Here is a 14361-nt window from a genome sequence, read left to right on the forward strand (position 1 = left end):
CAGTCTCCTGCTCCAGCCCACTAGGACCCCAGACCCTTCCTGCCACTTGGAATCTCCTCCCCCGCTGCCATGTTTGTGTTGGGGGAGCTATTTTTAGCACCAATTCCCATCTCGGGTGGTAATGAGCAGCTGTTGTGACTGGGAGGGGTAGTTCCTGCCCCCTTCCATCTCCTCCCTAGGCCCCTTCACTCACTCTCCTGAATGGCAGCTCTGGCAGGTGGGGCAGGGACTGGCCCAAGAGAAGGTCAAGTCACAGCACTGTCCCCCTTGCCCTCCCAGAGCAGGACAGAACCTGGCTCCAAGGCAGCACCCAGCGTGGCACAGCTCAAGTTTGGGGTTGAGGTTGGGGGACCCATGAGAGGGGATGGAAGAAAGCAACACAGGCAGAGGGTGTTGAGTGTTGTCTTTATTGCTGGCTCCCAGCTCCAGGCCCTCCACAGCCAGGGAAAGGGGGGAGTGGAGCAGGACACCCCACAGCTCCTTCGATTCCCATCCAGCGTACGCAGGAACGGGGACACACATATTTGGGCTGTCATTATAATTAGCAACAAATCCCCAGCATGTTCCATTCACCCACCCATGATTAAAAGAGGTGCAAGTCACTGGGTATTTGCACAGATGCCCTGCTATAAGTTATAAAGGATTCTTTAAATTATAAACAAAAATGCCCCCTAAACAGCCAGCAAGTATGTGGCAGGACACCTGGGCTCCCTTGGCTATGGCAGAGAAGGTGCATGTCCCAGGCAAAACAGCATTCACTGAGGTGCAGCCATTGGGCTTGGGTGAGAACCCAGGAATCATGATTCCCACTCCCTCCTTGGTTTAACTACTGGATCCTACACCCCTGCCAGAGCTTGGGCTGGAATCCAGGGGTCCTGGCCCCCACACGTGCTGGCTCCTCAAACCAAGAAGAAAATAACAAAACTCTCCATGGGGAAGCAATGGGCTACTTGGGGGTTAGCACCAGGTAAAGCGCACCTAGGGGCGAATGAGGGGAGGGGATTGCAGCTGTGCAGACAGATATCAAAGCTCTGTGTGAGTGTGTGGGTGTGGGTGTGAATTGACTGTTTATTTTAAAAGTCTCCATAGGGGAGGACTGATCGCCCCCAAATTGAAAACCACACCAGAGCAGCAAAGGCAAGGCACCCACCCCAGATAATCACACGCAAAGGGGGGGAGGGATGTGGAGCAGGGTGCCAAAGTGATGCACTAGGGAGGGGGTCACAGTGCTGGGGGCCTGCTAAGGACAATTCCAACCGTTCCTCTCCTAGGGAATTCCCACACCTTTGGCCTAGTTAATAAATGGAGCACCATGGGATTTTAACCTACAGAACATGTGTGTCCCAAAACACAGCTGGGTGTTCATCCCCTAAAGGGCTGGATGGGGGAAGTAAAATGGAGGATTTAAATACCATGCTATGGGGGGGAGGGGGGAGAGGAGGAGGAGGAGGAAGTTAACCCTCCACATCCCATTTCTCTGGCCTTCACCCTCTCAACCCCATGGAATCTGGGAGCGGACAGGAATCTACATGTCCCCCTGCTTATCCTCAACTTGGCAGGAATTAATGGCCAGTTCTTCCTGGTAGGGTGCAGGGGGATCCCCATGCAGAGAGGGGAAGGGGTCCCCACATACAATGGGAGAGATGAAGATGGTCTGGGCTGGAGGAAGCCAGCACATTGTCTGTCATTTGTTGGAACCTGGTGGTGCTTGGCTGGTGGAAGGGGTTGGGGGGCAGAGGCAGGCAGGCCACTGGGGGGCTATTCATGGGGATCATCAGGTGCAGGGATTTTGTGGCGTGTGGGCTCAACCCCCCAGATCTCACGGGCGTACTGCGCGATGGTGCGGTCGCTGGAGAACTTGCCCGAGGTGGCAATATTTTTAATGACCTTCTTGGTCCATTCCTTGGTGTTCTGGGGAGAGAAACACAGGTCAGTGACAATCACACATGGACTGCTGGGAGATGGGACTGGTCAGGCCAGATGGTATAGCTGGATGAGTGCCCATGGGGCTGGCCGGCCATACATGGGAATGGATAGAGGGGCAGCATTTACGGGGGCTGGCTAGAGGCAGGGCGGGAGCAGGGCCAGCCAACCAGCCTGAGGTGGGGTGGGCACAGGGCTGGCTGGACAGCTAAAGAATGATGATGGGTGGATGAATCTACCAGTGACTTTAATACAATTTGAATAACTTTAAATAAAAATGAGAGTAGAAGGAAATACAGACAGACACACACGTTCCCAATGCCCAACCATCAGGCCCAAGCTCAACGGGGTTTATCTTTCCATTTCTCCCTGTGACTGCACTCCTACCCCCCTTCCAGTGACCCTGCAGGATGGGGCTCTCACCTGTGCTGGTCAGTACTTCTCTGGGATTGAAAGGCCTAGAGATGAGCCGGGATGCCCAGGAATAGAACCCAGGTATCTGCCAGCCTACCCCCACCTCTAACCCACTGACCCCACTCTCCCAGCAGAGCTCGGTGCAGTACACCTGGGCAGCCAGGAGGGGGCGCGTGCTCACCTTGTACAGGGCACTCACAGACTCCTGGCATTTGATGTAGGCTTCATAATCCGCAAAGACTTTGAACCTAGAGCAGGGGGGGAAGCAGGAGGGCATCAAGCTGGGGGTCCTGGCTCATGCTGCCATCTGCTGCCCACAGCCGAGATGGATACTGGGTGCCTCTCTGAGTGTACAGCCAGAAGCAGACACCCAAAGCGCTGGGGAAACCCTATGCCACTGCCTCAGCTTTCCCTCACTATGGGTGCACTTGCGCCAACAGAACCCAGGAGTCCTGACTCCCTGCCCCCCAAATCACCAGACTCTTCTCCCCTTGTAGAGCTGGTAGAGTCAGTGCTTAACCTGTGCGGTTCTCCTTCCTGCCCCTGCCCTGGGGCCTGGCACCTCGTGAGCCTCGTGCCTCTTCCATTGCAAATTAAGCACTGAAGAGAGCCCCCTCCCACCACCCCCCCACCAGACTTAGCTGCCTTTGCCCTTATTCTGTCTCCCCAGAGCCCCTCACCTGTCATGGTTCATCAGCATGTTGACAATGTCCTTGAAGAGCTGGGGCTGTTTGGGGGAGAAGAAGCCGCTGTTCAGCTGGTCGATCACCTGTCGGAGCTCTGGGATGCGGTCATAATAGTCTTTAGCACAGTAACTGGAGGGGAGGTGAAGGAGGGAAGGTTACCTCAGGATCATGGCTTTGCCCCAGCCTGGTGTAGCTGCAGGGCTTCCTCCGCCCTCCACATCAGAAGCACCCAGCCAGGCCCCCCCAGAGGACTTCCCAAGCCTCCTGCCCAACCTGGCTTCCCCACCAGCCCCCAACTGAAACCCCAGTGGCATGGGCAGGAGATCCAGGCAGCGGAGCAGATTCTGGCAGCTAGGTTGGAGTGAGTAGAGTAGGTAAAGCGTGAATCCAGTGGCAGGGAAGGGGGCATGAGATGGGGCTTGGCGGGGGGTGGGGGAGGAGGAGCCCAGCCCCCACCCTTTTCTGTCCATCTCGTCCACGTCTTCCACCCGCATGCCAAAGATGAAGAAGTTCTCCTCGCCCGCTTCCTCCGCCATCTCCACGTTGGCACCATCCATGGTGCCGATGGTCAGTGCCCCATTCAACATGAACTTCATGTTACCGGTGCCTGAGGCCTCTGTGCCAGCTGTGGAAATCTGCTCGGACAGGTCAGCCGCAGGGACCACTATGGGAGAGATGGGATTAGAGGGCTGGGATGGGAGGGCAGAGGTCACAATGGGGGGGGGGGGTGTGAAAAGGCCCATGTGCCTGATCTGGAGTAATGATGGGGGGAGGGGCAGGTGAGTAATGTGGGTCAGAGGTTGCCATGTGGGCTAGACCCAGCCCTGAACTGGTGTGGGGGAAGGGGGGCTAGACATCAGAGGAGGCCACAAGGGAAAGATGCTCCATTGACCTGATCTGGGGTGGGAGACAGAGTGCCAGAATGGGGGGGAACCCAGGGGTCCATGCTCCCCATCTTTTACCTGCCATTAGGGTGAGCAAGAGGGGGAGGGGTCAGAGATGAGCGAGCAGGAACATGGTCTTGGGGGATTGGGCAGCGTGGGGTGGGGCAACATCTCAAGGAGAGGAGGGAGCACAAGGGGCGGAGTCACCCTTTGGGTGCAGATGGTTCTCCCAACTTTTAGGGATCTCCTGCTGCTCTTGGTGGGAAAATAGCGGAATCAGAAGTTGGCTGCGGCATAGATGGGCCTCTGGTCTGATATGGGACAGTGGTGGGGAGTACGGGGGGAGGATAGCAGGGTCAGAGGTCACAGCCTTCCTACCCTTCTCAGCAAGGGAGACGCGGTAGTTTTCCAAGAAGATCATCTTGAGGCGGTCACCGATGACGGGGTCGTTGTTGACAATGTCCCCAATGGCCGTGATCAGCTTAATGATCATCTTGGCCATGTGGTAGCCAGGGGCAGCCTGTGGGGCGGGGGGAAGAGGAAGGAGGGTGAGACTGTGGCCTAGCCCCCAGCCCTCACCTCCCACCAAGCCATGGCAGCACCAGGACGGGTGGGCTTCCCCCAGGTCTCACCTTGCCGCCAATCATGACAGTTCGTGGCACAAATTGCTGGTTGGGATCCCTCTTGATCCCTGCAGGGGAATGGGGAGAGATGCAAAGTCAGGGCAGGTGTGCCAGGGAGCAGGGCCAGCAAGTGCAGCTTGTAGCTGGGCAGAGTCCACAGACTGGCTCAGAAGACCAGCAGCCGGACAGCAGCTGCTCAAAGCCTTTGCCACTGACAGCAATAGCCCCTGCCTAGCCCAGGCCCTGCCCCGTCCCAGCTGACCTAGCTCAGACCTTCTGCTCTGATTCTTGGCTACCAATTCCTGCTGCAGCCTCTGGGCCTGACTCCTACTCCAATTCTAGGTCTGGCTGTTGGGGATGGCAACCAAGAGGGAAGTGGAGACTAGTGGTTAGAGCAGCAGCTGGCAGTCAAGACCGCTGGGTTTGATCCCCAGCCCTGGTGGATGACAGGAGTCTGCACTCACGGTTGTAGAGGGTGATGACGTGGAGGCAGTTGAGCAGCTGCCTCTTGTACTCATGGATCCTTTTCACCTGCACGTCGAAGAGGGAGTTGGGGTTGATCTTCACATTGTATTCCTTCTCCAGATAGGCGGCGAACTTCAGCTTGTTCTCCTGGTGCAGGAAAGCAGAGATGGGAACCTAGGCCCCACACTCCATCCCGGGGCCTGGGGCCAGATCACAGCCGGAATGCCTCCCCCCACCCACCCCCGCCGAGGGGAGACACCCCAGGTTCCATTTCCCCACCCCAGTGTCACATCAGAGTCAGCGTGCTGCAGCGGAAAAAGGCCCCCAGGCCCTATTGCCCCATCTTGGTACCTGTTTAACTTTGGCAACATCCCGGATGAATCCCTCGTCATCCACGAAAGCCAGAAGTTTTTTCAGATGGTCGAGGTCAGAGATGTACTCCTCCCCGATACGCTGGGGAGAGAGGAGGGTCAGAGCCAGGCCTAGCACAGGAGAGCGGGTAGTCACCCCTCCCTCTGACTATCCAGGGCAAGGCAAAGGAGAGGTGTCCATCCTGTCCCCTTGCCTGTCTGTATGTAGCATCCCCCATCCCACAGAGCCCCCTGTCCTCACATGACAGCCTGCCCCCCCCCCCTCAAACTTCCCTCACTGTCTGTCAACCCCACAGACTCTGAATGGTATCCTCCAAAGATCCCACACTGTCTGGTGCATCCTCCGAACCCCCCCAATCCCATCCCTGAACATCACCCCTAAGGAGCCTTCCCCCTCTCCAGGCCCCCCCCCCCCCCCGGTCCGTGCTCACCTCGGCTATGACTTCAGCCAGCCCAGGGTTGCACAGAACCAGCCAGCGCCGAGGAGTGATGCCATTGGTTTTATTCTGGAATTTGTGCGGCTCGAACTCATAGAAATCCTTGAAACTGCGAGAGAGGAGGGCAGAGAAGGGGAATGAAAAAAAGGAAACCAGTGGATGAGAGGGACAAGGAGGGAAAGAATCAAAGCAGCACCAAAACCAAACTACAAGGCAAAAGGGCAAAGGAGCAGGAAGAGAGAGAAAACAAATGCAAGAATCGATGGGAGAGAAAAGAAATGAACAAGAGAGGAAATTAATGAACTGGGGGAAATGAGGGGAAGAGAACAAAAGAAGAAAGACACAAATGGAAGAACCGGAAACTGAATTAAACAATGAAGGAATGAAAATGAACAGAAAGAGGAAAAATACAAAGGGACAAAAGTGGAGCAAAAGAAAGAAGGGGATGAAAGAAAGAAGGAAATGTATAGGAACACAGCTACAGGACAGAAAAAAAATGGAAGAAGTGAATGAATGAAAAAAAATGAAAGTGGGTATGATGCAGTGAAACAGGAAGGAGCAAGAGAAAGGTAAGGGAATGAAGAGAATAAATTAAAGGGAAAAGAAGAGGGAAGAGTACAAGAATGGGAGGAAAAGAGGGAAGAATGATATTGGAAAAAATGAAAGATGGAAAAGAGAACAGAGGGGAAAAAAGAGGAAAGGAATGAAGAGGAGGAGAAGGAATGGGAGTGGCAGGGGCAAGGGGATTGTAGGGACAGTGAGGGGATGAAGCATGGCAAGAGGCAGGGCACATACACAGTCTTCTTGAGGATGTCGGAGTGGATGCGGGCAACCCCATTGATCACGTGGGCGCCTACGATACACAGGTGAGCCATATTGATCCTCTTGGCTCCCCCCTCCTCCACCAAGGACATGCGCCGCAGCCGTTCGTGGTCCCCAGGGAACATGGCATAGACTTTCTGCGGGGGAGAGAGAATGGCAGAATCCAGATGGAGCAGGCACACCCAGAAAGAGGCGCCACAACTGAGCCCCCCAGGAGGAAAATGAGAGGTTCCCCACTGTCCCAGCCCCAGGCACTCACCCTGCTCCCCCAGTGGGACCCAATCCCAAATGCCCTTGGCTCCCTCCCAGCTCACACACCCCAAATTTAACTCCCTTCTCAACCTCACCCCAGCAAGAGCACATGTGAATCATCTGCAGAGTTTGGATAGCAGCCACAGCCCTAAACCACTAGACCCTACTCCCATCCCAGGGCTGGGGACAGAAACCAGGAATCCCAGCACATTCCAATTCCTGTCACCTATGGAGGGAGGGGGACTTCTCCTCTGGATTAGCCCCAGCCCACCCTGGGGCAGAGCTTACATCAAGGAACCTCTGATTAATTTCATAGATTATCTCCAGGTGCCGGGGCAGGAGGGTTTCCAAGAGATGGACAGGCCAGCGCTCCAGGGCCTCAGGCAGCACTGTGTGGTTGGTGTACGCACAGGTCCGCACTGTGATGTCCCAGGCCTGGAAGAGACAACATGAGAGGTTGCCCAGCTCAGTCCAGAGATGCAACCACCTCTGGGGTGGGACACAAGGGCTCTTCTACAGCAAAACTACAACATCTGGTCCCTGTAGCACAGAGCTGTTGATGTCACATATAAATACCCCTGGCCCTTACCTTGTCCCAGTCCAGTTTCTCAGTATCAATCAACACCCTCATGAGCTCAGGGATGGCAAGGGAGGGATGAGTGTCGTTCAGCTGGATAGCAACCTACAGGAGAGGGGCAAAGCTCAGACCACCAGTGACAAAGGACGCATGAGTTTAGCCATGAGAGGCCATGGCTGGAATGGCCCCCAGAGCCAATACCTGCTCCATTCCATACAGCACCCCCTGCTGGGCAAGGCCAGGCCTGGAGTGGCTGGGAGCTCCTGGCACAGCCAGCACTCATGCCATGCTTCCCACAGCACCCCCTGCTGGGCCAAGGTGGGGCTGGAGTAGCTGTCCTACTCCCTATGTTGCCCCCTCTCCCCCCGCTGGGAGAAGTTGGGCAGACCCCAACAGCCAGTATTCCCACCCCACTCCCCACAGTGCCCTCTGCTGGAGAGGCCGGTACCTTGTCAGGGAAGGCATCAAAGGAGGTGCGGACGGGGTCCCTGCTGCCAAACTTGGAGGATTTGAAGCGGCGTATGATGTCCTGCAAAGTGGCTGCCACCACAAAGTACTCCTGCTTCAGACGCAGTTCCTTGCCCTCGAAGAACTGCACAGAGCAGGGGCAAGTGAGAATGGGGCATTCACCAACCCAATCCCAACCTCAGAATAGGCCAATGGCTTCCGATACAGCAGGGGCTCTCTGTGACCCCTGCCCACGGCATAGGGTAAGTAGTGGCAGACCTGGGACTAGAACCCAGGAGTCCTGACTACCCAGCTCCCTTCGCTAGCCACTAGGCACCAATTCCCTCCCAGAGCAGGGGATGGAACCCAGGAATCGTGTCTCCCAGCCCCCACTGCGATAACTCCCCACCCCCAAGCATTTGACAGGGGGTGTTTCACTCTCCCACCTAGGGTCCCACATGGTTGGAGACCTTGAAGAGGGTAACATTTGGGACACATCTCTGGGGCAGGGATTCGGGGGCAGAGGGAAATGACAGTTTTACCCAATAGTCGACCCTCCTGGCTAATGAGATTTAGACCCGCTTGATGCGCTGAGCCCTATCCCTGGCACAGGAATCAGGGACTGAGTGTGGAAGCAGACTCCCCCTCATTTATAAGCCATGTTCCAGTTCTGTTTCCTTAAAGGACTGGCTCCCCTCCCCTCATCCCTGGAAACCCTGCAGTGAATGCAGGGAGCCCTGGAGTGGGTGGGGAGGGAGCTACTCACATTGTCATTAGGATACAGCACACGGGAAATGTTCTCGGCCAAATTCCTGTCCAGCACGGCTTGGATATATCCACCAACGTTAACTGCGGCAGAAAGAGAACATGGTCTTAGTTCACACAGGGGTTCCTCGCTCAGTGCTGAGATGCAGCCATCTCTGGAGCGATCCTTTACCCAGCAACTCTGGAGCCAGCTCTAGGGAGGGACATGGGGGAGGGAGAGGCTGTTTATACAGGGACTCTTCATAGTGGGGTGGTGTTGGGGCAATACCGACGGGGAAGGGAGATTGCCTCATGCTGAACCCCCACCCCAGTTTTCAGTAACTGTCTCCCCGCATTGCTCAGAGAGGGTCTGACTGCCTGGCTCCCTTGGATGCTGCCAAGACACAGACCCTTGCCTGGCCTGAGGGACTCCCACTTCACTCACAGTCTTTGAGGTTGAACTCGTTGGGGGCCCGGGCAGACCAGAGGCGCATGGTGTTGACAGTGTTGTTGCGGTAACCAGGAACAGGTGTATCATAGGGAAGAGCCAGGACCACCTGCCAAAGGACAGCAGGGTTAGCGCCAGCCGCAGCACCCGGTGGGCATGAAGAGCAGAGAGCCCACCCCAGCCTTCCCAGGACTGACAACCCATAATGCCCTCCCCTCCTACTTTGTACAGGTGGGAAACTAAAGAACAAACAGACGAACTGAATCCCCCCCTCCCCCAGCGAATCAGGGAAAGGGCCCAGGTGTCCTGGCTCCCTGCCTAGGTTCTGTCAGGCTAGTGAATGAGCCTGCAATGGTCCTGCGCGTCTGGGCAATTGCACATGTATGGAGGCGCTTATGCAAAGGTTTGTGCTGCACCCACGTCCCTGTTGCAGAGGGAGCTCACACTTGCATGGAAATGCCCATTCCAGCTTTGCAATGCACACTCCAGCAAACCTACATATTGCTATGTGCAAAGGCCTGTGAATGCATCTCTACCTCCATGCACACAGCTCCTGCACCAATGACCATGCATGTGAACATACCCTCCCTCGTGCCCAAGGACACACGCTCATGCACACCCATAGATGCACACTCACCACTCATTGACACGCCTGCCTACCAGTCCCTCATGTAGATATACATGCATTCCTGGGCAGCATCACTGTTGTGCTAATGCACACTCATCACTCACTCGTGCAATGTTGCACACTGGCCACTCTGAGGCCTCCCAGACTCACCTGTGTGTCAACCCACTTGATGCCATCTGACCCATGCTCCACGCGCCCGTAAAAGTGTACGGGGATCATGTACTCAGGCCGGGCCTTCTCCCAGGGGTTGCCATAGCGCAGCCAATCATCAGCCTCCTCCACCTGCCAAGGGAGGGTGGTAGCAGGAGGGGTTAGTGCCAACCTGCTCCTCCCCCACCTAGGATCCCTTCTCACTCACCCTTAAGCAGCTCAGCTATCCAAGACCTATCCCCTGCTGGGATCCCCCTGACCCTGCGGCACCTGCTGCCTCTGCACCGAGGACCCCTGAACAACCCCCTGCCCGGCCTCTCCTACCCCATACTGAGGGCAACTCAGCTGCTCCACCTCACATCCCTCCTGTGCCCTGCCTGCTTACCTGACCCCCCACCTTTACCCCTGGGGAATGACCCCTATCCCAGACCTGCACTTGAGGGGCATGACCCACCTGCCAGCCCCCAGAGATCTTCTGATTGAAGATGCCAAATTCGTAGCGGATGCCATAGCCATAGGCGGCCAGTCCCAGGGTGGCCATGGAGTCCAGGAAACAGGCTGAGGGGGAAGAAGAGTGGGGGTTGAGCATTACAGACAGACATACAGGAGATGGGGGGGTTACTGCAGTAACAGCCAAATCAGAGGGGCAGGCAAATGGACAGGGATGGCAGGCAGAAGAGATGTGGGGTGGGGGGCCAAGAGTGTAGCGGGGAGCAGTGTTTGGGGGCCAGGAGCATGTCGGGGGGGTGAGTGCATACTGGGGGGCATTGTCAGGGGGACAGATGCATGCCACAGGGCCATGTCAGGGGCCTGGTACTAGTTGTAGGGGCAGTGTCAGGGTGCTGGGTGCATGTCAAGAGGCAGTGTCAGGTGGCAGTGTCTGGGGGGGCCAGGTGCATGGTGGAGGACCAAGTCAGGGGAGCAGAAGCGTGTTGGGGGCAGCGTTGAGAGGCCAGGGGCAGTGTCAAAGAGCTGGGTGCATTCCAGGGTGCCATGTTGGGGTCTAGGTGAATGTTGCCGGGCAGTATTGGGAGGCAGGGCCAAGGGTCTGGATGCATGTTGCGGGGCCAGGGACGTGCTGGGGCTCTCCTGGCCCTGGGCACACAGGGCAGTCAGGCTCAGTGGCTGCCAAATTGGCTCCCCTCACCTGCCAGGCGCCCCAAGCCCCCGTTCCCCAGCCCTGCATCCTCCTCGATCTCCTGCAGCTCCTCCATGTCCAGGCCCAGCTGTGGGAGCAGGAAAAAAAAAGAGTGTTAGGGGAGATTAGCCACCTCCCCCACTCACCCAGCCCTCTCCCCACTCCAATTGCCCCATCACAGGATCTCCCTCCCCCACTGGACCCTGGAGTACCTGGTAGGTGGCCTCATCACAGGCATTCTGCAGCCCCAGGTTCACCATGGTGTTCTGCAGTGTGCGGCCCATGTAGAACTCCAGCGAGAGGTAATAGATCCGCTGAGGAGAGGGGGAGATAAGTGAGGGAGCAGGGTTGGGGAGGGTTGAGGAGCCTGTTAGCTCCATCTCCAGGAAACAGGCCCCATGCCCCATTCCCCGGTGCACTGAGCACACTAGTCTCCCACCCTGGGGCTGGACTGAAGTCCACACCCCCTAAAGGACATGTCCCAGTTGCCACTGTACTGGGGCAGGACACTTGAGGGGGGCAGAGGGAAGCAAGCAGCGGGCAGGTATATAGGGGTGGCTACTGGGGCCTACAGATGCCCAGCTAACCTTTAGGGAGAGCATAGGCGGACATCAGCCATGCTATGTCAGCCCATCTCAGGTATGCAGCCGCTGCGCCTATCCAGTGTCCCAGCCCTCCCTCTCCCTGCGCTGACACAAGCTCTTGCTCAGATTAAATGGCAAAAGTCAACAGCAAAATGTCAGACAGGGCTAAATTTAACCAGACTGTGCCCCCACCAGGATGCTGAGATAGGATCAGAACTGGGGGCCTTGAGAGCAGAGATTCCCCCCCACTACCTGTCACTTCTGGGGAGAGACCCCATGTGCCACTGCCTTCCCCAGGTCTGGGTCACAGCCAGTCTCATATCCCATTCCTGCCCCCCTCTGCCAGCTGGTGCCCCTGTCCTGGTGCTGGATTACAGCCAACATCTCCTAGAGAGGACAGGTCTCATATCCCCTTCTCTGCCCTGCCCCCCTCCCTCCACTGAGCCAGCCAGTCTCTCTGCCCTGGTGCTGGATCACAGGTAGCACCCCCTAGAGGGCAAAGGCCCAGTTTCCTATTGCCAGCTTCCTTCATCCTTTAAACCTGTCCCCCCAAACCTACTGCCCCCAGCCCAAAACCTCTCCTGCAACCCTAGCTCCCCCTTGGAGGACCCCCCATTACCCAGCATGCCATGAAGTGTCTCCACTAGCTCTTCATATCTGCTCATACTGGCACAAACATCTAGCCACTGCTACCTCCCTCCCCCACTTCCCAAAACAGAAAGGGGATTAATGGCCTGCAACCCCCTCATATGATCCCCCCACTGTGATTCCCTGGCTTAGCTCCTCAGCCCAAAAGCAGGTCTCTGAGAGGCGGTTTGTGTTGACTCCCTGGCTCACACATACCCAGGACTTGGGGGTAGCCAGGGATCGGTGAGGGGGCCTAGGAGGGGTGAATCACAGCCAAGACGCTCACACACAGGCCTGGGGAGGGGAAGGGAAGAACGAGGGGGGATGAGGAAGCAGAACGTTGAGGGAGAACAGCCAGAATAAATGGAGGAGGAAGAACATGGGGGAGCAGAGGGCCTGAGGGCGATGTGCGGGGAGAGGGGAAAGGCAGGGGCAGCAGAGGGAGTGCAGGGTGGAGGAAAGGCAGAAGCAGAAGTGGCTGGGGAGGGCAAGTGGGTCGGAGATCTCACCCGGGCCTCTGAAGGAACCACCCCATGAGTTACATCCCCCCATGCCAGCTCCACGGGGGTTGTGAGACACCAAGCTCAGATAGTGACAATGGTGCCCCCTCCCCCAGCCCTTCTGATCAACCAGAAAGAGCCAGCCCTGGGCACACTGTCCCTGTGGCAGGAAAGCTAGCCCAGTGCCTTGGGGACACTCCAGGTGAGAGAGGCAGAACCAATCCCTTTCCACCATGGAGGGAGCCTTCAGGCTCTGCTCAGTTCCCACTGCCCCCCACAACTAGCCAGGGGGACTGTCCTGTAAGCCATCAGCCATCTTTCTGGATGGGGATAGGGAAGGAGGGAACTAGGGGGTGGATGGGCCTATTGGGCTGATCCCAAGTCCTTCAGTGTCAACAGCCCAGGCCTTTGCTCCCCGAGCTGAAGAAGGGTCTGGAGCACCCAGTGGCGGCAGTACAGCTCGTATTTATACCCTTCATGGCACACACGCTGAGCCCACCTAGCGCAGGGGATCCCAGCTCTGGAGTCTGGCTGCCAGGTGTCAGAAGACAAGGACTTGGCTTACAGATGGGAAGGGATTATTGATTTGAGAGTCATCCACTGCCCCCTTCCCAATCCTCCTAGAGCAAGGGACTCAACCAACACCAGACGCCCCCTGGCTTGGCAACTGCCATTAGCCCCTCTGCTGTCCCATCCCCTAGCTTTGTCCCCTGTCCTGCCTCATTGCCCTTTTCCTGGCAGTACTGCTAGCTGCCCAGGTGCCCTCTGTGCCAGCCCCTTCTGGCACCCCTCCTGCCTGATCCTTTGCCCCTCGCACACCCTGCACCTCGGAATCTCTCACCTGACACCGCTACTGTGACCCGAGCCTTCTCTCGGTCGCGGCTCCCTGGCAGGCATTTCAGCAGCGGTAGGGAGCGATCCTCCCTGCCTCTGTGCGCCCCCGGGCACTCCCACATCCCCAACGTACAGCTAACCGGCACCCGCGCTCCAGGGCACCCCGTGCTCTCTCCAGCCGGGCCCCAGACGCCCCTCTCCACTGCGCCCACGGGCGCCCCCCAGGCACCCACCTTGGGGTCCTTCTCGTAGTAGTATTGCTGGGTGCGGATCCACCTGCCCACCAGATGGTCGCGCACCGTGTGCGCCAGGGCGAAGTAATAGTCCCGGGGGGTGGCCACGTTCCGATCCTTCACCAGCGTGAAGTGCAGGTGCCGGTTGAAGTTCTTCTTGAGGTCGGTGACATTCTCCACCCCGGCCAGGCCCCGCACGCTAATCTGCTTCCTTTTCTCGTAGTCCGACAGCGGCCGCGACATCCTGCAGCTTCCCGCGCGGCCCGAGCTCTGTGCGCACGGCGGGTCTTTCACACGGAGGCGGGAAGGCCCTGGCACTGCGGCACCGGGGAGCCGGGCGAGCGAGAGGAACACCAACAAGCTGGGCTCTCTGCGCCGCCCAGCCCGCTTGCTGCAGCAAATGCGCCCGAAGCCCCTCCCCTCATGTATTATTAACCCAGCCAGCTTGGTGCATTATTCATGAGCCCCTCCTCCAGGCCGGGAGGGAGAGGGGGAAATCCTCGCTCCGCCTTCTGGCTCATGAGGCTCCTCCCTTGTCTTATCAATTATTTATCTGATCCGGCCCTCTCCCCTC

The 14361-nt window shown here is 57.4% G+C and overlaps 1 protein-coding gene across 1 annotated transcript; it reads right to left on the bottom strand.

Annotated features, from left to right (window-relative positions):
• Nucleotides 1–386: 386 nt before the first annotated feature.
• PYGM (glycogen phosphorylase, muscle associated) lies at nucleotides 387–14136 on the bottom strand. Its single transcript, XM_014577808.3, has 20 exons — nucleotides 13788–14136; nucleotides 11222–11323; nucleotides 11019–11097; nucleotides 10326–10429; nucleotides 9872–10003; nucleotides 9091–9202; nucleotides 8668–8750; nucleotides 7903–8046; nucleotides 7467–7559; nucleotides 7166–7312; nucleotides 6599–6762; nucleotides 5798–5912; nucleotides 5347–5448; nucleotides 4995–5142; nucleotides 4540–4598; nucleotides 4286–4427; nucleotides 3480–3687; nucleotides 3018–3152; nucleotides 2519–2585; nucleotides 387–1911 (listed from the first exon to the last, which is right to left on the bottom strand). The coding sequence occupies exons 1-20, from the start codon at nucleotides 14028–14030 to the stop codon at nucleotides 1759–1761; spliced, it is 2532 nt and encodes an 843-aa protein (XP_014433294.2). The 5' UTR covers nucleotides 14031–14136; the 3' UTR covers nucleotides 387–1758.
• Between the last annotated feature and the right edge of the window lie 225 nt (nucleotides 14137–14361).

This window comes from Pelodiscus sinensis, chromosome 11 (assembly GCF_049634645.1).
Source record: "Pelodiscus sinensis isolate JC-2024 chromosome 11, ASM4963464v1, whole genome shotgun sequence".
NCBI classification, from domain to species: domain Eukaryota; kingdom Metazoa; phylum Chordata; order Testudines; family Trionychidae; genus Pelodiscus; species Pelodiscus sinensis.